The sequence below is a fragment of the Thalassophryne amazonica genome, chromosome 11 (genome assembly GCF_902500255.1).
Source record: "Thalassophryne amazonica chromosome 11, fThaAma1.1, whole genome shotgun sequence".
NCBI lineage: Eukaryota > Metazoa > Chordata > Actinopteri > Batrachoidiformes > Batrachoididae > Thalassophryne > Thalassophryne amazonica.
The window spans coordinates 539,384-565,673 of NC_047113.1; the positions used below are offsets into that span (position 1 = coordinate 539,384).

The window sequence follows — 26,290 nt, forward strand, 5'->3', positions numbered from 1 at the left end:
TTTTAATAAAATTTTAAAAATTACAGAAAGGAAAGCAGACATTGGGTGAGTGAGGGGTACACCCCAGATAGGTAGCCAGTCCATACCAGGGCCGATACATATACGCATATACACAGACAAACAGAGAAACCAGTTCACCTAACCTGCATATCTTTGGAAGTGGGAGGAAGCCGGAGCACCCGGAGGGAACCCATGCACTTGCTGTTGTCATGGGGAGAACATGCAAACTTCACACAGAACGGACCAGGTGGGAAGATATCCCAGTACCACCGTACTACCCCATCAATGTCCAACAACAAATGAACAGAGTTTGTCAAAAATCCTACATGGACTTCCAACCACTTCCACCAGATTATTTTAGCCTGGTAGTGAGCCAAAGATGGAATAATGCTGAATTTAGCACAATTTTTGCACAGTGACATTTGCACAATGTACTTACTCTGTAACATATTACCACATGTCTGAGAAATACCTAAATTCCAACACACCTATCACGTTTCTGTGTGGTTTTTCTAAGCATAAGGAACTGCTGGCTTTGATGTCAACATCCATCTCCTCGTGACCTTTAAGGCCTGTGTTTTGAGGTTATTTCCTGTGTTCGTCTTTTAAATTGAACCACATTTGCTTTGATGGATGCTTGAAAACTGACCAAGTTCTTCTTCTTCTTACATTTGAAATGAAACAACAATAACTTTGAGACCATATATTAAATCAAACTCTTCACTCATCCTGGTGTGAACATCCTCTGTGTGTTGGATAGAAACTGTTAGCAGGGTGGTCCAAGTGTTGAGAGAGGTAGATCTGATAGAACCCTGGAGGTTTGGTTGCCCTCCAAATGTCTGCTTTGCTGAAGTGTTGTTGAGAAAACTGTTGCAATCCAATTCTACCGCACACAGGGAGACAACACTTGCAGATCAATAAGTCAACAGAGAGGAAGTATGCAATACAGGAAACCTGAACCCGGCAGTAAAACCATTTGCCCAAGATGTAAGCTGACAGCAAGGAAAATAGAAAAATGAATCCGCCTGAGGCCTCAGTATTTTTAGGTTTACAAAAGCAGGAAGTCACAGACATGAAATCATCCTTTGGCAGATGATTGAAGCCATATGGAAATCACACACTGTCACAGACTAGAACAGCAGCATATCTATGACTTATCCCACTTGACCTGAAGGGGGTGGTATCATTTAATATAAAAAGGCACTTGCTGTTGTCAAATCCTTATAAGCAGAATCCCTGCAGCAGATCAGCAGTACAATGCAGGGTGTGCATGTTTTTTGTGGTTCAAGAGCGTATGTGGAATGCACTCGTAGTCGCCTCCACAGCAGAGGAGAACATATGGGGACAGTTTGCCTCCTGTGGGCCGCAGTGGAGCGTAGCACAACATCGTAGCCTTTGTGTCCTTTTACCTTCTGCAGTGCTTTATCACATCAAAGGATTGTATGGAGTAGGGAGTAACTGCAGAGCAAACTTGAACCCAAATGAAATGCACGTGAGAGGCGATGAAAGCCTTTCCCACAAATTAATTCAAAGCCTCCTGTGAGCAACGCTGCAACTCGGGCCGCTGCCCGCCAGACACTCTGCTGTGTCAACATGTAATGTTTGGAGGCAGGTATTAAGCAAGGCCATCCATCCATCTATTTTCTGCACCTTTGCTTACTCACAGGGGAGCTGGAGCCTATCCCAGTAGTCACAGGGCGTGAGGTATAGGGTTAAACCCTGGACAGGACACCAGTCTGTCACAGGGACACATACAGACAGACAAACACACGGACAATTTAAACCTTCCATCCCACCGAACCTGCATGTTTTTGGATGTGGGAGGAAACACCTGGAGGGAACCCACGCAAACACATGCAAACACACAGAACGGCCACAGGAGGGAATCAATCCCATGACCTTCTTGCTGTGAGACAACAGTGCTAACCACTAAGCCACCGTGCTGCCCTATTAGACAAGGCAAATTTCTAAATATAAAGCAGCAGCTGGAGAGTTTGTGCATCGAGCTGGCAAGCAAGAAAGCGCTTTCCACAATACAAAGAGCCACATGGAAGTCATTAAATGATTTATTCCCTCCAGAGTAAATGTGCTACCACATGCTGGCGCTAAACCTTTATCTCCTGGGTTTAAAACAGATGTTGTTAGATTCAGCGTACCGTCAGCTATGTGCTGATCACCCCGCTAATGAGAGTGCTGACTTTGGTTTACAGCAGGTATCTACTGTGCCTGTGGCAGGTTGAATTATTCTGTGTTTTTGTAGGATTCCAGCTCCTCTGGCACAAGATGGGATTGTTCATTTGGATCAAGGAGTGATCTAAAGACTGTGTTTATGAGGTTTTACCATTCATTCATTCATTTTCTGCCACTTATCCAGGTCTGGGTCACAGTGGTAGTGAGTGAGCAGATCGTCCCACACTTCCCTATCCTTGTCCAAGTCCTCAATCTATTCTTGGAGGATCTAGAGGTGTTCTCCATCCATCTGGGCCACATAATCCCTCCACAGTGTCCTGGGTCTTCCCCTGGGCCTCCTCCCAGTTGGACACTTTTAAGGAAGTCCTCATGGAAACCTTTATTGTTATAATAGAAGCCCCATTCAGGCAAGGATTGGCAGTCCATCTTGAGCCAGATTCAATCTGGATTGTTTTCTAGCCAGATTAATGTTCAGACCTTTCAGACCTGATTTTCAAATCTGGCTCATCCTAAAGATGTGTCCACACTAAATCTGGCTCAAACCAAATTCAAGCTATGTGTGTGTATGTGAATATGGACATCAGAGTGCAGGTTTGTGTGTGTATTTGGACTGCTAGAACACAGGTGTGTGCGTGCATGTGGATATAGACATCAGAATGCAGTTGTGTGTGTGTGTGTGTGTGTGTGTGTGTGTGGATATGGATGGCCAGTGGATTTTGTTGGCGAGAAGGTGCCGCAGAGAAAGAAGGTTGTTTGCTGTCCTCACCATTGCAGCCACATTGAGCAGCGCAACAGTTAAGTGGACACTGTGGGCGCACAGACTTAGTGAGGAGGTTTGACATCATGATCCCCTGACTTGACTGAAGAAGTAAAGTAAAGGATGCAGTTGCTTATTCATACCATCATTTTGGTATTTAAAATGTTATTTCTTTTAATTCATGCTGTAGAGATTATTTTTCACTGTGAGTTTAAAAGGCATAATTTGAGTCCCAAACAAGAAGTGCCAAATTTTGAGTCCACAGTGAAACAGGAAATGTCAAATTTTGAACACTTCCTGGAGGTACAGCAGATATTAACCTGTTTTTCATTGTTATTTTTGCGCTGGTATGTTTATTATCTGTAAGTTTTTTTGTGTAGGTTTTTGTTTTTCTCAATTTAAAAAAAGAGAAAAGAAAATTTTAAAAAGAGAAAGAGGAGATCTCATGTGAATAGAGGAGATCTCGCAGGAATTCTGTTCACAGTCAACACTGAATCAGGAAATGCTAAATGTTAAGTCGACATTGAAGCCGGGAACGCTAAAGTGGGAGGCAGTGTAACTAACCCTAACCTTAACCTTGACAGCACATGAGGTCAGTCAGTGATTATTCAGTGTGTAAATTGCATGAAATTTTTTAGCCATGCTAATGCTGCCCAGAAGCATTTACTGAAAGTAAAGTCTGAAGGACCTAAATGAGATGGTGAGGACTTTTCAGGCATGTGACAGGCAAATAAAGGAAAATGCTTAAAACTGGGTGAGGGAGGATTAAGAGGGACATAGTTGGTGGGGGCTGGGGGTGCGATCCTAATGCTCCCCAGAAAATAGAGTGTGAAACTGAAGTTTTTTAGCCATGCTAATGCTCCTCAGAAGCATTTACTAAAAAAGTATGAAGGACCTAAATGAGATGGTGAGATGCTGAAGAGCTTTGCTCGTTCATGTCCACGACATAAACATATTATAAAAAAGCCTGAATTTTTTATCATAAAAATTTCAAATGTAAAACCTCAAGTGTGTACAAATGTTTTCACTCCAGCTTTCAGTCCAATTGAAACAGAAAACAAATTAAATTAAATTAGATCTAAACACTGAGCAGTTAGACATCAAGCATTCGATAAAAAGCCACAGCTTGTGCAGAATGGTGTTTATACAGTCAGTATGTATATGTGTATGTATTTGAGTGTGTGTGTGTGTGTGTGTGTGTGTGGGTGGGTGGGGGTGTGCTGAAGGGGGGGGGGGGGGTCACCCAGGGCATCATACAAGCTAGAACCACCTCTGTATCTCACACTGCATCTTACCCCCTCCAGTGACCCTGAGATACTTAAACTCCTCCACTTGGGGTATTAACTCTCCCCCGACCCAGCGTCACAGTCCATCCTTTTCTAACAGAGGACCATAGTCTCAGATTTGGAGGTGCCAATCCTCGTCCCATTTGCTTCACACTCAGATTGAAACCTGCCCATTGCACATTGGAGGCTGTTGTCTGATGAAGCCAACTGAAATGCATCATCCACAAAAAGTAGAGATGCAATTCTGGGATCAGTAAACTGGGTACCCTGCAGTCTCTGACTTCACCATGAGATCCTGTCCATGAAAAGAACAGGGTTGGTGACAAGGGGCAGCGCTGGGCCAGTCCATGGCCGAAGTATAATTAGTCATCATGAAGGAATGGTTCTGCTGTCAGCTAAAGATGTCTCAGTGCTTTTGTGTACAAGTACATGTGCTTACACATGAAGGCAAAAATGGGATTTGGTCTTACCCCAGGTTTAGCCGTTCTGTGTCTTTGGGGAAAGTTTTTGGTATGGTGGTGAGGTGTCTGAACGTACAGTGAACCTCTTTAACACCCGGGCAGCTACAACTCCGTGGGCAGGATGGGATGGCGTGGACAGGGGAGATCTGTAGGGGCGAGAGGACAGCAAAAAGCCAAGAAGAATGAAATGACAAAAACATATTATACAATGAAGCCCAACTGAGGAAGGAGGTTCGGAAGAGAAGAAAGACATTCAGAAAAGATGAGATAAGAGAAGGAGAAGCAAATAGATGAGTTCAGACCTGTGGAGGCTCTGAGACTTTGGAAGGAAATCAATCCCGAAGTAAATAGACTGAGGGCTTCTTATGTAAAATGTACCAGGTGCACTAATAGCAGCCTCCTGTGAGGGTGAAAACCACAGCTACATCGACCATTTCTGAGCCTGTTTTTCTTTTTTTGGTCAGTGGAGACTATCAAAAATATTGACAACAATAATTCATGAATAAAACCACACTGAAAAGGACCCTTGAATGTTTCATGCAATCAGTGATGCTAAAGCTCAGAGACCTGACCAACGTCAAGAGTCAGGTTATGCAGAAATGCTGCTGTTTGTCTTTTAGTCGCCGCTGTTTGATGTTTTATGCTGGATGCCCTTCCTTCTACAATTCCAATTCTTAATGTAGAAACACACATGCCTCCTGTTGTTCCCAAGTGGCCTCCAAGCCAAATCGTTTCAATTCAGTTTATTTAATTTATATATCAATCAATCAATCAATCAATCAATTTTTTTATATAGCGCCAAATCACAACAAACAGTTGCCCCAAGGCGCTTTATATTGTAAGGCAAGGCCATACAATAATTATGTAAAACCCCAACGGTCAAAACGACCCCCTGTGAGCAAGCACTTGGCTACAGTGGGAAGGAAAAACTCCCTTTTAACAGGAAGAAACCTCCAGCAGAACCAGGCTCAGGGAGGGGCAGTCTTCTGCTGGGACTGGTTGGGGCTGAGGGAGAGAACCAGGAAAAAGACATGCTGTGGAGGGGAGCAGAGATCGATCACTAATGATTAAATGCAGAGTGGTGCATACAGAGCAAAAAGATAAAGAAACAGTGCATCATGGGAACCCCCCAGCAGTCTACGTCTATAGCAGCATAACTAAGGGATGGTTCAGGGTCACCTGATCCAGCCCTAACTATAAGCTTTAGCAAAAAGGAAAGTTTTAAGCCTAATCTTAAAAGTAGAGAGGGTGTCTGTCTCCCTGATCTGAATTGGGAGCTGGTTCCACAGGAGAGGAGCCTGAAAGCTGAAGGCTCTGCCTCCCATTCTACTCTTACAAACCCTAGGAACTACAAGTAAGCCTGCAGTCTGAGAGCGAAGCGCTCTATTGGGGTGATATGGTACTACGAGGTCCCTAAGATAAGATGGGACCTGATTATTCAAAACCTTATAAGTAAGAAGAAGAATTTTAAATTCTATTCTAGAATTAACAGGAAGCCAATGAAGAGAGGCCAATATGGGTGAGATATGCTCTCTCCTTCTAGTCCCCGTCAGTACTCTAGCTGCAGCATTTTGAATTAACTGAAGGCTTTTTAGGGAACTTTTAGGACAACCTGATAATAATGAATTACAATAGTCCAGCCTAGAGGAAATAAATGCATGAATTAGTTTTTCAGCATCACTCTGAGACAAGACCTTTCTGATTTTAGAGATATTCCATAAATGCAAAAAAGCAGTCCTACATATTTGTTTAATATGCGCTTTGAATGACATATCCTGATCAAAAATGACTCCAAGATTTCTCACAGTATTACTAGAGGTCAGGGTAATGCCATCCAGAGTAAGGATCTGGTTAGACACTATGTTTCTAAGATTTGTGGGGCCAAGTACAATAACTTCAGTTTTATCTGAGTTTAAAAGCAGGAAATTAGAGGTCATCCATGTCTTTATGTCTGTAAGACAATCCTGCAGTTTAGCTAATTGGTGTGTGTCCTCTGGCTTCATGGATAGATAAAGCTGGGTATCATCTGCGTAACAATGAAAATTTAAGCAATACCGTCTAATAATACTGCCTAACGGAAGCATGTATAAAGTGAATAAAATTGGTCCTAGCACAGAACCTTGTGGAACTCCATAATTAACTTTAGTCTGTGAAGAAGATTCCCCATTTACATGAACAAATTGTAATCTATTAGACAAATATGATTCAAACCACCGCAGCGCAGTGCCTTTAATACCTATGGCATGCTCTAATCTCTGTAATAAAATTTTATGGTCAACAGTATCAAAAGCAGCACTGAGGTCTAACAGAACAAGCACAGAGATGAGTCCACTGTCCGAGGCCATAAGAAGATCATTTGTAACCTTCACTACTGCTGTTTCTGTACTATGATGAATTCTAAAACCTGACTGAAACTCTTCAAATAGACCATTCCTCTGCAGATGATCAGTTAGCTGTTTTACAACTACCCTTTCAAGAATTTTTGAGAGAAAAGGAAGGTTGGAGATTGGCCTATAATTAGCTAAGATAGCTGGGTCAAGTGATGGCTTTTTAAGTAATGGTTTAATTACTGCCACCTTAAAAGCCTGTGGTACATAGCCAACTAATAAAGATAGATTGATCATATTTAAGATCGAAGCATTAAATAATGGTAGGGCTTCCTTGAGCAGCCTGGTAGGAATGGGGTCTAATAAACATGTTGATGGTTTGGATGAAGTAACTAATGAAAATAACTCAGACAGAACAATCGGAGAGAAAGAGTCTAACCAAATACCGGCATCACTGAAAGCAGCCAAAGATAACGATACGTCTTTGGGATGGTTATGAGTAATTTTTTCTCTAATAGTTAAAATTTTGTTAGCAAAGAAAGTCATGAAGTCATTACTAGTTAAAGTTAATGGAATACTCAGCTCAATAGAGCTCTGACTCTTTGTCAGCCTGGCTACAGTGCTGAAAAGAAACCTGGGGTTGTTCTTATTTTCTTCAATTAGTGATGAGTAGAAAGATGTCCTAGCTTTACGGAGGGCTTTTTTATAGAGCAACAGACTCTTTTTCCAGGCTAAGTGAAGATCTTCTAAATTAGTGAGACGCCATTTCCTCTCCAACTTACGGGTTATCTGCTTTAAGCTACAAGTTTGTGAGTTATACCACGGAGTCAGGCACTTCTCAATCAATCAATCAATCAACTTTTTTCTTATATAGCGCCAAATCACAACAAACAGTTGCCCCAAGGCGCTCCATATTGTAAGGCAAGGCCATACAATAATTATGAAAAACCCCAATGGTCAAAACGACCCCCTATGAGCAAGCACTTGGCAACAGTGGGAAGGAAAAACTCCCTTTTAACAGGAAGAAACCTCCAGCAGAACCAGGCTCAGGGAGGGGCAGTCTTCTGCTGAGACTGGTTGGGGCTGAGGGAAAAAACCAGGAAAAAGACATGCCGTGAAGGGGGGCAGAGATCGATCACTAATGATTAAATGCAGAGTGATGCATACGGAGCAAAAAGAGAAAGAAACAGTGCATCATGGGAACCCCCCACAATCTACGTCTAAAGCAGCATAACCAAGGGATGGTCCAGGGTCACCCGATCCAGCCCTAACTATAAGCCTTAGCAAAAAGGAAAGTTTTAAGCCTAATCTTAAAAGTAGAGAGGGTATCTGTCTCCCTGATCTGAACTGGGAGCTGGTTCCACAGGAGAGGAGCCTGAAAGCTGAAGGCTCTGCCTCCCATTCTACTCTTACAAACCCTAGGAACTACAAGTAAGCCCGCAGTCTGAGAGCGAAGCGCTCTAATGGGGTAATATGGTACTACAAGGTCCCTAAGATAAGATGGGACCTGATTATTCAAAACCTTATAAGTAAGAAGAAGAATTTTAAATTCTATTCTAGAATTAACAGGAAGCCAATGAAGAGAGGCCAACACGGGTGAGATATGCTCTCTCCTGCTAGTCCCCGTCAGTACTCTAGCTGCAGCATTCTGAACCAACTGAAGGCTTTTTAGGGAACTTTTAGGACAACCTGATAATAATGAATTACAATAGTCCAGCCTAGAGGAAATAAATGCATGAATTAGTTTTTCAGCATCACTCTGAGACAAGACCTTTCTGATTTTAGAGATATTGCGTAAATGCAAAAAGGCAGTCCTACATATTTGTTTAATATGCGCTTTGAATGACATATCCTGATCAAAAATGACTCCAAGATTTCTCACAGTATTACTAGAGATCAGGGAAATGCCATCCAGAGTAACGATCTGGTTAGACACCATGCTTCTAAGATTTGTGGGACCAAGTACAATAACTTCAGTTTTATCTGAGTTTAAAAGCAGGAAATTAGAGGTCATCCATGTCTTTATGTCTGTAAGACAATCCTGCAGTTTAGCTAATTGGTGTGTATCCTCAGGCTTCATGGATAGATAAAGCTGGGTATCATCTGCGTAACAATGAAAATTTAAGCAATACCGTCTAATAATACTGCCTAAGGGAAGCATGTATAAAGTGAATAAAATTGGTCCTAGCACAGAACCTTGTGGAACTCCATAATTAACTTTAGTCTGTGAAGAAGATTCCCCATTTACATGAACAAACTGTAATCTATTAGACAAATATGATTCAAACCACCGCAGCGCAGTGCCTTTAATACCTATGACATGCTCTAATCTCTGTAATAAAATTTTATGGTCAACAGTATCAAAAGCAGCACTGAGGTCCAACAGAACAAGCACAGAGATAAGTCCACTGTTCGAAGCCATAAGAAGATAATTTGTAACCTTCACTAATGCTGTTTCTGTACTATGATGAATTCTAAAACCTGACTGAAACTCTTCAAATAGACCATTCCTCTGCAGGTGATCAGTTAACTGTTTTACAACTACCCTCTCAAGAATCTTCGAGAGAAAAGGAAGGTTGGAAATTGGCCTATAATTAGCTAAGATAGCTGGATCAAGTGATGGCTTTTTAAGTAATGGTTTAATTACTGCCACCTTAAAGGCCTGTGGTACATAACCAACTAACAAAGATAGATTGATCATATTTAAGATTGAAGCATTAAATAATGGTAGGACTTCCTTGAGCAGCCTGGCAGGAATGGGGTCCAATAAACATGCCGATGGTTTGGACGAAGCAACCAATGAAAATAACTCAGACAGAACAACCGGAGAGAAAGAGTCTAACCAAATACCGGCATCACTGAAAGCAGCCAAAGATAACGATACATCTTTGGGATGGTTATGAGTAATTTTTTCTCTAATAGTCAAAATTTTGTTAGCAAAGAAAGTCATGAAGTCATTACTAGTTAAAGTTAATGGAATACTCAGCTCAATAGAGCTCTGACTCTTTGTCAGCCTAGCTACAGTGCTGAAAAGAAACCTGAGGTTATTCTTATTTTCTTCAATTAGTGATGAGTAGAAAGATGTCCTAGCTTTACGGAGGGCTTTTTTATAGAGCAACAAACTCTTTTTCCAGGCTAAGTGAAGATCTTCTAAGTTAGTGAGACGCCATTTCCTCTCCAACTTACGGGTTATCTGCTTTAAGCTACGAGTTTGTGAGTTATACCACGGAGTCAGACACTTCTGATTTAAAGCTCTCTTTTTCAGAGGAGCTACAGCATCCAAAGTTGTCTTCAAAGAGGATGTAAAACTACTGACGAGATACTCTAACTCCCTTACAGAGTTTAGGTAGCTACTCTGCTATGTGTTGGTATATGACATTAGAGAACATAACGAAGGAATCATATCCTTAAACCTAGTTACAGCGCTTTCTGAAAGACTTCTAGTGTAATGAAACTTATTCCCCACTGCAGGGTAGTCCATCAGGGTAAATGTAAATGTTATTAAAAAATGATCAGACAGAAGGGAGTTTTCAGGGAATACTGTTAAATCTTCTATTCCCATACCATAAGTCAGAACAAGATCTAAGATATGATTAAAGTGGTGGGTGGACTCATTTACTTTTTGAGCAAAGCCGATAGAGTCCAATAATAGACCAAATGCAGTGCTGAGGCTGTCATTCTCAGCATCTGTGTGGATATTAAAATTGCCCACTATAATTATCTTATCTGAGCTAAGCACTAAGTCAGACAAAAGGTCTGAAAATTCACAGAGAAACTCACAGTAACGACCAGGTGGACGATAGATAATAACAAATAAAACTGGTTTTTGGGACTTCCAATTTGGATGGACAAGACTAAGAGACAAGCTTTCAAATGAATTAAAGCTCTGTCTAGGTTTTTGATTAATTAATAAGCTGGAATGGAAGATTGCTGCTAATCCTCCGCCACGGCCCGTGCTACGAGCATTCTGACAGTTAGTGTGACTCGGGGGTGTTGACTCATTTAAACTAACATATTCATCCTGCTGTAACCAGGTTTCTGTTAGGCAGAATAAATCAATACGTTGATCAATTATTATATCATTTACCAACAGGGACTTAGAAGAGAGAGACCTAATGTTTAATAGACCACATTTAACTGTTTTAGTCTGTGGTGCAGTTGAAGGTGCTATATTATTTTTTCTTTTTGAATTTTTATGCTTAAATAGATTTTTGCTGGTTGTTGGTGGTCTGGGAGCAGGCACCGTTTCTACGGGGATGGGGTAATGAGGGGATGGCAGGGGGAGAGAAGCTGCAGAGAGGTGTGTAAGACTACAACTCTGCTTCCTGGTCCCAACCCTGGATAGTCTCGGTTTGGAGGATTTAAGAAAATTGGCCAGATTTCTAGAAATGAGAGCTGCTCCATCCAAAGTGGGATGGATGCCGTCTCTCCTAACAAGACCAGGTTTTCCCCAGAAGCTTTGCCAATTATCTATGAAGCCCACCTCATTTTTTGGACACCACTCAGACAGTCAGCAATTCAAGGAGAACATGCGGCCAAACATGTCACTCCCGGTCCGATTGGGGAGGGGCCCAGAGAAAACTACAGAGTCCGACATTGTTTTTGCAAAGTTACACACCGATTTAATGTTAATTTTAGTGACCTCCGATTTGCGTAACCGGGTGTCATTACTGCCGACGTGAATTACAATCTTACCAAATTTACGCTTAGCCTTAGCCAGCAGTTTCAAATTTCCTTCAATGTCGCCTGCTCTGGCCCCCGGAAGACAATTGACTATGGTTGCTGGTGTCGCTAACTTCACATTTCGCAAAACAGAGTCGCCAATAACCAGAGTTTGATCCTCGGCGGGTGTGTCGTCGAGTGGGGAAAAATGGTTAGAGATGTGAACGGGTTGGCGGTGTACACGGGGCTTCTGTTTAGGGCTACGCTTCCTCCTCACAGTCACCCAGTCAGCCTGCTTTCCCGGCTGCTCGGGATCTGCCAGGGGTTAACTAACGGTGGCTAAGCTACCTTGGTCCGGGGGCCTGGCTAGCTGTAGAATTTTCCTCGGTGCGGAGCCGAGTCTCCAATTCGCCCAGCCTGGCCTCCAAAGCTACGAATAAGCTACACTTATTACAAGTACCATTACTGCTAAAGGAGGCCGAGGAATAACTAAACATTTCACACGCAGAGCAGAAAAGTGCGGGAGAGACCGGAGAAGGGCCATGCTAAATTGGCTAAGAGCTAGTAGCTATGCTAAGCTAGCGGATTCCTAAAAACACGCAAAGTGAATAATGTGTAAATAATTTAGAGGTGATTCAGCAGAAGGAGTGCTTTAGTTAAGGCACGTAAAGATTACACTGGGAAACAAATCGTAATCTAGATAACTAGATCAATCTAACTGCGCAGATTAAACAGCTAACAGATACAGAAAAACACCGCTGTGCTCTGGAACAGGAAGTGATACAATACCGCAGTGAGAGCCAACCACCAGTAGAGGCAAGCAAGAGCAGAAGCTCAAGCACCAGTAGAGGCAAGCAAGAGCAGAAGCAGAAGATATAGTGCCAAGTCACAACAAAGCAGCCTCAAGGTGCTTCACACAAGTAAGGTCTAACCTTACCAACCCCTAGAGCAAACACACGGGCGACAGTGGTAAGGAAAAACCCCCTCTGATGATTTGAGGAAGAAACCTCAAGCAGACCAGACTCAAAGGGGTGACCCTCTGCTTGGGCCATCATACAGACACAACTGACAATGCAAATACACAGGAAATTGTTTCACACCTTCTCCATCTTTGGATGGAGCCGCACCTCAAACAGAGAGAAAAACAGAATCAGGTGGCAGAAAGGGAACAAATAAGGTGTAATTTCTCATCATTAAGTAACAAGAAAAACAGAAGAAATATTAAGGTGATCACCGGCCACTAGCACTGAGCTTCACTAAAAGACCCAGACTTTAGATAAAGTTGAGGCTGCGACCCACTCAAATACTTGGACATACTCTGTTTCACATCTGAGATGTGAAGCAGATTGCCAGATTATCTTCTTTCGACTCAAAAACATTGCTAAACTCCACCCATCCCTTTCATTTTCCTCAGCTGAAACTCTCATTCATGTTTTCATTACTTCCAGAATCGATTACTGCAATAGCATCCTCTACGGCATTCCATCCAAATCGCTCAACAAACTCCAATACATTCAGAACTCTGCAGCCCGCCTTCTCACTCACACCCGCTCAGGTGAACACATCACCCCAGTCCTTCAGAACCTCCACTGGCTCCCTGTTCCTTACTGCATCCAGTTCAAAGTCCTTCTTCTCACATTCAAAGCCCTTCACCAACTGGCCCCTCCGTACCTCACAGACCTGCTCCATCACCACACTCCAGCTCCCTCTGCTCCTCCGACACCAACCTTCTGTCCCACCCCTGTAGGAACAAGCCCTGAACCTGGGGTGACAGAGCCTTCTCCATCGCCGCCCCCACCCTCTGGAACTCACTGCCCCAACAACTCTGCGACTCCCCAGACCTCCCCATTTTCAAGAAATGACTCAAAACCCACCTGTTCAGATCTGCTTTTAATATTTGAAATGAATGTTTTTATCCTGTTTTTATGGTGAATTAAATTGTACTGTACAGTGTCTTGAGTGTTTTGAAAAGCGCTTTATGAATAAAATGTGTTATTATTATTATTATTATTATTATTATTATTTGACAGAATCAGGTGTACATGAAGTTCAAGAGCTGCAGGATGGTCTATAAAAATATTCAGTGCTGAAAAAGATCAAACTCTTTTCACTGAAACTTGCTGATGGTGTTAACTGGGCTCCACCTTCATGGTGGGCTCAGAAGCTGGCACAGAATGGCTGAAAGAGTTCTGGGGTACGTCCAAGTTTCTTTGCTGTCAAGAGGATCCATAAGCTGCCTTCAAAGCTGGTTACTGGGTGCAAAGGTGTTGGATTTAATGTGTTCATTAAGCATGAGCACGCTGTAGTCTGAACATGATGTAGGGCAGTTGCTTGTCTTGGTCAATAGATGACACTGTTGTATTACTTCTGCCCGCAGGGAGATTGGCGATTGTGGCCCTTTGTCCTTACAGGCCACCGTACTTGAAAGTAGTTGGCTCCGTGCGTGCCAGTTTCTTTTGTTTTTTGTTACTTGAAAGGTAAGCACACTGTGAGTTGCTCTCTCTGGTAAAGTTGAATATTTGGACTAAAAATAGTTGCAACATTATCCTATATGAAAGGTTTTTGTGTTGAAATGAAGATGAATGGTCTGAAGAAGTTTGGGGATGTATAACCGAAGTTGATATGTTTTTATGCTTATTTCGCCTGTGAAGGTGGCCAGTTTTACCTGTATGCACGTTAGCTTCCCGGTTTTGGTTAATGAGTCGGTGGGAAAGGCAGCATTTGATTGTAAATGTAATAGAGTTGTTTTATACAACATATGCTGATTTTGTTTGTTTCTTTGAATGTTTTTTTGTTACTTGAAAGGAGTGGAGTTATCAGTGACCTCATCGATTCTGCAATTAAATGGCGCAGTTAAAGCCACGATTAAGTGCCACCGTGTGTCTGGCTTGTTCCTCCGCATTGCACCCGCACAACAAAACCCAAACATAGACAGTGCATGGGCTGGGTTACAATAATATCAACCAGAGTGACCGCTGTCGTAAACCAAAGTGCACCAGGCAAACAGCACTGTGGTACTAAATTAATGAGCAGAAGTGAAAGGATTTCGGTTGAGTTAATGGATTAGTATCAACCTATTAGAACACACAGTGGACAGCAGCCAGTCTGAGGTGAAGAGGTAAAGTGAAGTTTCTATTTTTTCCATGTGTTTACTTTTATTTAACTTAATGGTTGTTTTCAGTTCACTTTCATTATGTGTGTTACAGCATATACTGTTATGTATGTAATATCACAATTACTGGACAATATTGAAGACTTTATATGAACTGCAGTAGTGTAAAAAGGAATGTCTTTGATGTTTGTTTCTTGTGTGCAAAAAGCAAGTTTTTTCATGGGTGAAATGTGTTGACTGTTGCCAGGACAGGCTTCAACTAACAGACTTCCAGGTTTACAAAACGTTGGAAAGAACTGTAATTTTCATTTTATCATGAATACAGGACCTTTTGGAACTCAACATATCTTGAATAATTGGGATCATTACTGATACCCAACAATGTAACCCAAAGTTAACAAAAACTATTCCATCCTTGACCACAGCAAACCACCATAGTATGTGCATGACCTGCTGCACAGACCTCAAAGTCATAGGTCACATCAAATGTAAGGAATAACCTTACCAGGTAACTACACCGTGTGCAAAATTAATAGGCAATGGAGTATTTTGACCATATCATCATTTTTAAGCATATTTTCCAATTCTAAGGTGTATAAACCTGAATGCTTATAGGATTTAAGCACATCAGGTGATGTGTATTTGTGTAATGATGAGGGAGGGCGTGTCCTAAGGATGTCAACATCCTATATCACAGTGTCTATAATTATTAGGCAAAATGGGCACAAAAGAGACTTAACTGGCTTTGAAAAGTCAAAATGGGAAAAAAAAAAAAAAAGTATTTCAGAGGGAAGCAGCACTCTTGAAATTGCGATGACATTGGGGCGTGATCACAGAACCATCAAACGTTTTGTTGCAAACAGTCAAGTGTCAGGAGAAACGTGATGAGAAAAAAAGACACGAGATGTGATGTGGTTCAGGTGGCATCATCAGACAATGGCCTCCAATGTTCACTGGGCAGGTTTGAGTTTGAGTGTTAAGCAAATTACCTGCCAAAATTTGAGAAGAATCAAATGTGAAGCTATCAGTGCTGTCATATTCCAGAGATGGATCCTGTTCAGTGCTCAGAGACATGGCCAAGGTAAGGAAGGCTAAAACCTGACCGCCACTGAACAAGACACACAGGTTGAAACTTTAAGACTTGGCCAAGAAATATCTCAAAAAAGTTAGACTTTTCAAAGGTTTTATGGGCTGATGTGATTAGAGTGACTCATGGTGGACCAGATGGATGGGCCCCTGGCTGGATCAGTAATGGGCACAGAGCTCCACTTCAACTCAGACACCAGCAAGGTGGAGGTGGGGTACTAGTATGGGCCGGTATTATTAAAGATGAGCTAGGTGGACTTTTTGGATTGAAGATGGACTCAAAATCAACTCCCAAACCTGCTGGTAGTTTTTAGAAGATGCTTTCTTCAAGCAGTGTTAGAAGAAAAGTCTGCATCTTCCAAGAAGACCATGATTTTGATGCTGGACAATGTTCCATCGCATGGACCAAAGTACTTCACTGTGTGGCTAACTAGTAAATGCTATAAAGATGAAAGAATAATGACATGGCCCCCTTCCTCACCTGACCTAAATCCTATTGAGAACTTGTAGGCCCTTCTTAAATGGGAGATTTATAGTGGAGGAAAATGTTACACCTCACTGAACAATGTCTGGGAGGCTGTGGTTTCTGCTGCACCAAAGAGATCAAGAACTCAAGAGATCCAGAAACTGACAGACTCCATGAATAGAAGACTTATGAGTGTTATTGAAAAGCAAAGTGGCTATGCTGGTCACATATTTTTGTTTTATTTATGTCAGAAATGTTTATTTGTAAATTTTGAGTTTTTATTATTCTCACTTTAACAGATGAAAATACACAAGTGACATGGGAAAAACATTTTTCATTTAGTTGCATAATAATTCTGCACACTAATAGTTGCCAAATAATTGTGCACAAATGGATATTCTCAGAAGAAAGCAAATACCTCACTTTTACTTTCTCAAATATTCAAATTTGGGGTTTATTGATGTTTTGAACTGACCGAGAGCACTGTAGTTGTTCCATAATAAAATGAATCCTCAAAATTACAACTTGTCTAATAATTGTGCATAGTGTAATAAGAAAACCCATCCATCCATTTTCTTCCGCTTTATCCGGAGTCGGGTCGCGGGGGCAGCAGCTCAAGCAAAGCCGCCCAGACCTCCCGATCCACACACACCTCCCCCAGCTCCTCTCGGGGAACCCCGAAGCGTTCAGAAGCCAGCCGAGAGACGTAGTCCCTCCCGCATGTTCCGGGACCTCCTCCCAATGGGACGTGCCCGGAACACCTCTCCAGCGAGGCGTCCAGGGGGCATCCAGAAAAGATGCCCGAGCTACCTCAGCTGGCTCCTTTTGATGTGGAGGAGGAGCGGCTCGACTCCGAGCTCCTCCCGAGTGACCGAGCTCCACACCCTAAGGGAGCGCCCAGCCACCCTGCAGAGGAAACTCATCTCAGCCACCTGTACTCGCGATCATTCTTTCAGTCATGAGCCAAATCTCATGACCATAGGTGAGGGTCGGAACGTAGATCGATCTGTAAATCGAGAGCTTTTCCCCCCTGCTCAGGTCTCTCTTCACCACAACGGTCCGATACAACGACCGCATCACTGCAGATGCTGCACCAATCCGTCTGTTGATCTCACGCTCCATCCGTCCCTCACTTGTTAACAAGACCCCGAGATACTTAAACTCCTCCACTTGAGGCAAGGACACTCCACCGACCTGTAGAGGGCAAAGCACCTTTTTCCGGTTGAGAACCATGGCCTCGGATTTGGAGGTGCTGATTTTCATCCCAGATGCTTCACAGTCGGCTGCAAACCGCCCCAGTGCATGCTGAAGGTGCTAATTTGACGAAGCCAACAGAACCACAGACCTCGCTGACACAGGGTTCTGCCAGTCGTTCCCAGCAGACCCTCATGATACGTTTGGGCCTGCCAGGTCTGACCGGCTTCCTCCAATCCCAGCGGATCCAACTCACCACCAGGTGGTGATCGGTCAACATCTCAACCCCTCTCTTCACCCAAGTGTCCGAGAGACATGGCTGAAGGTCAGATGATATGACTACAAAGTCGATCATCGACCTACGGCTCAGGGTGTCCTGGTGCAATGTCCACTTATGGACATGCTTGTGCTCGAACATGGTATTCGTGATGGGCAAACTGTGACTAGCACAGAGGTCCAACAACTGAACACCACTCTGTGATTGGGGAGGCTGTGCTTCCCGATCACCCCCCTCCAGGTCTCACTGTCGCCACCAACGTGGGCATTGAAATCCCCCAGGAGAACAATGGAGTCCCCGTTCAGAGCACTATCTAGTACCCCTCCCAGGGACTCCAAGAAGGGTGGGTACTCTACACTGCTGCTTGGCCTGTAGGCTGAGACAACAGTGAGAGACCTGTCCCCGACCTGAAGGCATAGGGACGCAACCCTCTCGTTCACCGGGGTGAACTCCAACACATGGCGACTGAGCTAGGGAGCAATAAGCAATGCTACCCTAGCTCTCCGCCTCTCCCCGTGGGCAATGCCAGAAAAGTGGAGCATCCAGCCCCTCTCCAAGTGTTGGGTACCAGAGCCCAAGCTGTGGGTGGAGGTGAGCCCGACTATCTCTAGTCTGTATCTCTCAACCTCCCGCACAAGCTCAGGCTCCTTCCCCCCAGCGAGGTGACATTCACGTCCCAACAGTCAGGGGCTGTGAGCGCGGACTGGGCCGCCCACCCTCAACTGCCACCCAATCCTTTCTGCACCCAACCCCCATGGCCCCCTCTGTAGGTGGTGAACCCACAGGAGGGCGGGCCCATGTCACTTTTTCGGGCCACCAGGTGCTCGCGCGTGAGCCCCAACCCCAGGCCTGGCTCCAGGGTGGGGCCGCGACTCTGCCATACCGGGCGACGTCTCAGTCCTTGATTTTGTACTGGTCATGGGAGCTTCTGAACTGCCCTTAGTCTGACCCATCATCTAGGACCTGTTTGCCTTGGGAGACCCTACAAGGGGCACAAAGCCCCCGACAACATAGCTCCTACGATCATCTGGGTACGCTAACTCCCCCACCACGATAAGGTGGCAGTTTGAGGGGGAGTAATAAGAAAACAATCACAAGAAATGTGATTTTTATTCAGTTCAGAATCACAATCAGAATCGCCTTTATTGTCATTGTAATTTGCATTGCAACGAGATTTGAGTGCAACTCCAAAAGGTGCTTTTCCGAGGTGCAAGTAATTCTTAGCCAAATAGAAGATAATAAAATTTAACAATAAATTATTCAAGGTATATGTACAACTAAATAAAATAAAATGTAAAACGAGAATTATATACAACTGTGGGATAATATTGCATGGGAAATATTGCACATGGTTTACAGATGTTGCACAAGAAACTTGAAGGTGCGGATTAGAGTGATTTGTTATTGTTCAGAGCAGTGATCGCTCTTGGAGAAAGCTGTCCCTGAGTCTGTTTGTCCTGCTTTTGATTGACCTATACCGTCGGCTGGAGGGCAGTAGGTCAAACAGGTGGTTGCTGGGGTGGGATGTGTCTTTTGTGATGCTGGCAGCTCTGCTGAGGTAGCGAGAGCTGGCAATGTCCTCCAGGCTGGGCAGAGAGCAGCCAGTGATCCTCTGGGCTGTTTTGATCACCCTCTGCAGCGATCAAAATGGCCCAGGGGATCACTGGTGGTTGTAGCTATCATGCTATTGTTTGTATTCCAGTTAACACCATCAGTTGTATTTTTTTTTTTTTAAATATAATGCAACTGGAAGCACTCGGAGAACGCACACCTCCACCAAGGCCATAGGGTCACTGACATCACATGGAATACCCTTTGGCAAAAGAGACTTATTCCACGTCGTTTCACGCATCTACTGTCATGTTTCAGATTCAATAGTTAAACCATTAGATCTTCAGCAAATGTATTTATAAAGAGAAACTGCATGAACTACATGTTTTTTATTTTCTAATAAGTTTATTCAATGAGTAGAAATAAATGCTAAATTATTGTTGTGTCATAATTTTTGTTCAGCCTTTGTGACCCGTCTTCATGAAGTTAGATGCAAAAATGTTGAAATTGGCCCTATCCTTCAATGAGAAAGAATCCTTAAAAAAATTACTGGATCCGGATCGTGTTCTGGATCATTACCAAAAATTAATGACTTCTAAGTTAGGCCAAGATACACCCCTGGTAAAAATTTCATTGAAATCCGTTGAGGATTTTTTGAGTAATCCTGCTAACAATCCAACCAACCAAACAAACAACCAACCAACCAACAAACGGACGCGACTGAAAACATAACCTCCTTGGCAGAGGTAATAATACAATAACATGCTTTTGGAGGGCAGTATGCATTTTCAGAGGCCCGACGTCATTGTGGGCGACTGGGCATGAACGGAGGGACTCAGAAAATGCATACCGCACGACAAATGCATGTTATTTGCATTATTATCACTTTTTACTGAGATACACAACACGTAACGCGTATATAAAAAGTTGGCACACTTTAACTTTTGTCGTGTCGGCTGCTCTCCAAATTTAGAGGTGCGTCCTCATCAAGGTGGCTGCTTTAGTTGCTGTTCATTGTCGTACTATCCATGAGAAAATCATCCGGAATATCCATATTGGGACCAAAACACACTTCTCGCCTTTTCATCTTTTCCTCTGTGGACAGTTTTTTTTTCTTCCCTCTGCGGACAGTTCTTGGACTGCGCGTGCGCTATGACGTCATTTGTTTACGCACAGTGGGCGGGTATCGCCAGCAGGCTTGGGGAGTAACGGAATACATGTAACGGCGTTATGTAATTAGGATACAAAAAAAAGGTAACTGTATTCCGCTACAGTTACAGAAAAAAGACGTATTCAGATTACAGGTATATTTATTAAAAATGGGGATTACTTCGCAGGATTACAATTTTAATGCATTTTATGATATTATCCAGGGTTCTAGCTAGCGCAAACTTGCATTATGGCCCGTTATGCTATCATTTTGGACCATTACGCTTATTTTGGACTGTTACGATTTTCAATACAGCCTCTGTAATCAACCGTTTCTGCAGCGCGACTCCAGTTTGAAGCGTGAATCGAAGCAATGTTTCGATTCAATGGCTCTTGGCTCTTTGATTCGCTGCTCTTCAGAAGCGGTAAATCCGCTTCTTCACCCCTCTGAAAGCCATTAAAATATCATGAGTCAATTTTGTGTGGATTAAAGTCACTAACTGGGACTCTTGTCTTGTTGCAGTCGAGAAACGAGAATTGGCCTCCGTTTTGTCACAGCTTCAAATGCTGCACGGCTCTCTGACTCTGTCTCTCTGAGACAGAGTCCGCTCGGAATTAATAACTTCAAAACGAATCGCCGCTTTAAATAAAATGACACTTCTTACAAACGTTGCAATACAGACAATAAACTACAATCGACTAAAACGTTTTTTCCTCCCAAAATGAGATGTCTCACATTCTTTAGAAACCTGACCTGCAGCACATCTGCGAGAGCTCAGCTCATAGATATGGAAAGACATTCATGCCAATAATAATGTCTGAAAGGAAATGCTTTTGACAAAAACTAACAGATTTTATTTCTGTTTATGTCCAGAGATCAAGGATCCACCATGTAGAGTTTATTATGTCCAGAGTTTAAGGATCCAGTAACCAATTTCATATTTATTTACTTTAAGACTCAATAAAATGTTGTTCAAGTTCAATTTAATCAGCTTATAAAGCGCCAAATTACAACAAAAGCCGTCTCAAGGTGCCTCACACAGAACAGTTCAACATAAAAAAATTAAAATAAATAAATAAAAATAAAAAGTCAAATACCTAATTAAAAACAGAAGTAAAAGAATAAAACATAACAAAATAAAAACTATTCATAAGAAAGAGAATAAAAATAGGTTTTAAGTCTTGACTTAAAAATGTCCACAGACTCCGACTGTCTCACTGAGGGCCATGTACTGGTAACCCAGAATGAGATTGCCCACTCAACAAACTTCCCCAGGCTTCTGGACATGATGAAGGAACTTGGGCTGTCATACCTGGCTTTTCCCCTTTGGGTACCCCGAGAATGGCCAATTTTTAGCTTAAATTCTCAAAAGCTTCCCCCCTTTCCGCACCCCCCGGTCGCTTCACTCCCTCGACATTACCACTACGCTAAAATTTTATCCTAGAACCCTGTTATCTGTATATAATATTTTTTTTCTTTCAAACAAAAACATCCCTTCATGAACAGCGACATGACGTCTCCTAACCGGGCAAAATATTGATGAAGTACCCGGATGTTAATGCATTTTCAATGGAGATCTGCGACTGGACACACTCAGAAAAATGCTCGCAAAATCCGTGTTAAAAAATTCCATTTTGACCTGGATATTGAGCCAGTAAAATTAAATTACATTAAATTATGTCAGGAAAGTATTAAACTTACTCTGACACACACACATTCCCAAATATTAGTGTTGAAAGTTACATGGATCTGTGCTGTTCAACCTGCTGAGCTGCTGCTGTGTTCAACGCAGCGCGGCTCCTAAAACCATCACAATACATTTATATACATATTATATTTTTACAAAATTATCCTTTATTGACCGAGTTTCATTCATGAAGTCAGTGGTGTGTGTGTGTGTGTGTGTGTGTGTGTGCACATCTCTGTGTGTGGGTGTGACTGAGCGGCACAGCGCGGGTCATTATAATCTCATTATTTTAAGGTGCAAATTTAAAAAAATTCCCAGTCTTATCGAACAATTGTAATCACTAACTAAGTATTTTAACTAGACATTGGTCTAGCAGTGGAAAATATCAACTAGACATAAGTGAAGAGTTAATGGTCCATGTCATCGGGCGACACAGGTACGGCAGGAGACATACAGCTGTTAATTATCCAAATACCACAGACAAAGTGACAAGAAGAACCAAAACCACTTACTTATGGAAGGAAATATTGTCTCCCTTGTTCCTCCGTTTGTGCCTTTGCCAACATGCACAGCTTTCCGGCATATTCCACCTGTTTCTTGAACTTCTATTCACACAAATCACTAACTTGCCCGGAATTAAAATGGTGACCACGCCTCCTTACTGACAGGATTTACTTCATGGTTTTCATTATGCTGTTGTTCTTATTTTGAAAGTTCAATAAGTGGACTGATATGTTAAACATGGTGCGAATTTACTGAACAAGTAGTAGACTTTTTTTGTTTTGTATGTTGTTCTGCCACTTTTGATTATAAAATTCATCCACACACGCCTGAGTTTTCATTATCCTTCATTTGTTTGGCATTTTTTGTTGAAAATTTAGCAGGTGAACACTGGGTGTGTTTAAAACAATATTGTGGTGCTCTTAATTCATAATGTGAAGTAAAACAGAGTACATGCCCTGGAAAAGAAACAGTTTGATTTTTGCTTAATAAACTGTACTATGTGGTCAAGACTATTTCTGTTTAGTTTCTTTTGTCTGTATTAGCATATTTGATATTGGAGTAATTCAGAAGTAACTGAAAGTAATCAAATTACATTACTTTATTATTATGGTACTTGGATTACGTTACTGACTACATTTTTCAACAGGTAACTAGTAACTGTATCAGAATACATTTTTAAAGTAACCCTCCCAACCCTGATCGCCAGGTAGCGTCGACGTAAATCTACGATACCGGCCTAGCAACGCCTCAGTAAAGTGATAATAATGATGAATACCTTCAGCCATATGAGCATTGTGTTCTTTATAATGTACAGTTGTTTAATTAATTATTAAGATCCCATTGTCATACATACAATTTGGACATGTTCAAATCAAATTATCATTTGTTTATGTTGTGGAAATCATGGAATATTTGTAGATCACCCTCTGTGCATTTGCAGTTATTAATGAGACAAATTTAACTCCATTGGTACGGTAGGACATCAGAGTCCCTGATGTGCGCGCACATAGCAATGCGCATAGTAACCAGCAAGCTACTGAAAACAAACCCCTGTCATGCTCATTTCTTACTTGACGTCCATCGAGCTCGCATTGTTCTGCCACATTTTTTTCTACTTAATATACACCAGTTTTCACAGAGAAAGCCATGATGGTGTGTTGCAATTGGCTGTACCAACCACCACAAGTTAAAAAATTGAGAGGTGTGTTTTTTCGAGCTCCCGAAGCACCACAAAAGTCCAAATGGAAGAGATAAATGGCTGGCTGCTATCAGCCGAGTAAACGAGGATGGTCATGAGAATAAGGCAGCTGGATTGCTAGTTGGCATCATTTATGGTCGGAACTACAAGAGTATCTGATCGTCTTCAAACCTCCAACTTTCATTCTTGATTAATGAAAACATTCTTGGCAAATGCTTTCGCTTTCTTCTGTCTTGCGCCAGTCCAAAAATTTCACCTCAATACGAATGCCCCCGGGTGTCCCTCTTATTCATGGCCCTAGAGTCCTATTCCATTATTCTTAGCTGGGGTATTCAGGCGACCGGGCCTGCGTTGAGCACTCTAATTTTTTTCAAAGTAAATGCTTCGGACCCTGTGGGACACTCAGCTAAGAGCATCGAGGGGGCGCCAAGAGGCAGGGCTGGGACAGACGGCAGCTCGCCTTGCGGCAGGCCGTCAGCTTCATCCCAAGATCCAACTATGAGCTTTTTAACTGCAGCAACTTTTGCACACCTATCAAGGCTCTCCGCATACTCATATGCCATTTGGCATGACCAAATCGGCAGGTGACAGAAATTTTCAATATATTATCAATTATTAATGTCTTTACTTTGATCTGCTGTCTTTGGTTTGGCTTTGATCTCATTCTTCATATACACATATATACATGTGTTGCATTTAATATTACTCTCTTTGTTAATCACTGAATTGCTAAAGTAATTATATTCACTGAACTGTTTAAGTAATCATTAAATTGCTCACATGGAAGGTGTGAGAGTGTAGACTGTTTTGCTAAGACCATGTTTTTGCTAAGCACAGATGTACATTTTAATTAATAGTCCAGCCTTGAGCAGGGAGCGGTGTGACCTGCACACTAGCTTTATGTTATGTGAGGACCCGTGAGACTGGAGGCTTAAACCAATAACAATTTTCATATCGATGTGAGAACAGACTTCGAGTCGCCATTTTGTTTGTATATTGTCTCTTCCTTATGTCTGTATGCAAGTTTATTTTAATAAATACAGGTGGCAAGTGGGCGGAGCCCTTCAGAGCTGACGGGTCGGTCGGTGATGAGGGTCATGTTTGTTTGCTCTCTCCTGATTCAGGAAAAGAAGTTCAGTGTCTCCTGCGTGATTATTTTCTATGTTAATTGAGTTGTTCTCCTTTTCAGGTCCAACTCTGACAGCCTTTGCAGTAAAGACAGAATTGAAGCTGTTAGCAAGTAGCTACACCAGGAAGTGATGTCACCATCCTAACCTATGCAAAATGTCTTGTAAATGAAATCGGAGGTGTTATTAGGTTCCAAAAAGACCATTTTCAGTTTTAGAAGTGTTTATTTCTTGGTAGCTTTTACCTAATATTTGAGAAACGTATATAAACACACAAAGCGAAGCGGTTTTGAAGAGGCCAGCAACTGAATTTCAGGAGTCTGACAGTAATAAGACTGGACTTATGCTGAGCACAGCCCGACAGACAGGTGGACACACAAAAAGCCTAGGCAATACCTGATAGCCATATTTGATGGCCTCGGGTAACAAATGCTGCTTTACCATCAAAGAATATATTAAATGATTATCTCTTATCTGTAATCTGTTATTATGCTACACTGCACATAATGAACTCTGGCTTGCCAACTGCTGATGTAAATGAAGAATAAAATACTCTCTACTCACTCTTAGTACTGCACCTTTCCAGGATCCAGCAACAGTCTGAACAACAGGGCTGAACACCAGGACCATAATAACGGGAGGCACCAACATGACAATTCTGGGAGCTTTAAATTACTTGCAAAACAGACCATAATGCAGTGCACAACATTACTATAAGGAACAGGAGGCAGTGTTCCAATATCAACAGATTTCAAATGACAGCAGCAGCTTGCTTTTTCTTTAGGCAGTATGTCTTAGGTGTCCAAAGTCACAAGGCTTTAAATGTGTAACTGGTTACTGGCGACCAAACACCAACAAAGTCTGCAAGGAAGAAATTTACCATTTGCAAGAGCAGTGATGAGAGGAGCAGGGGAAACCACACCGTTGCCATCTTGCAGAAGATATTGGCGCATCCCCACAGCGCCATAACTGGATTCCGTCTGACCACTCACGCCATTAATCGACCTGGTGGAAGTGATGAATCCTTTCAACTAGAGATGACTCTTCAATGACTTCAGACTGAAAGATGGACAAAAACAAAAGTTGTTTAAACACTGATGCAACTCTCACTGTGAAATTATCTCATTATCTTTAATATACTGCAGGCTAATGGCTCTTTTTGTGTGGCTCACACAGTAATAAAGGATGTTAGGAATGAAAGTGGAGTTCTGCCTATTTCAATTAAGGAGAGAGATGAAGAATTAGGACTGTAGAA

The 26,290-nt window shown here is 42.4% G+C and overlaps 1 protein-coding gene across 1 annotated transcript in view; it reads right to left on the reverse strand.

Moving 5' to 3' along the window:
• si:ch211-159i8.4 (matrix-remodeling-associated protein 5) overlaps window positions 1–26,057 on the reverse strand; it is a 186,914-nt gene extending 160,857 nt beyond the window's left edge. Inside the window, exons 1-2 of the mRNA XM_034181951.1 lie at window positions 25,916–26,057; window positions 4,704–4,840 (exon numbers count right to left, since the gene is read on the reverse strand). Of these exons, the coding sequence (XP_034037842.1) occupies window positions 4,704–4,840; window positions 25,916–26,002 (224 nt within the window). The 5' untranslated portion in view covers window positions 26,003–26,057. The remainder of the gene's footprint in view (window positions 1–4,703; window positions 4,841–25,915) is intronic.
• Between the last annotated feature and the right edge of the window lie 233 nt (window positions 26,058–26,290).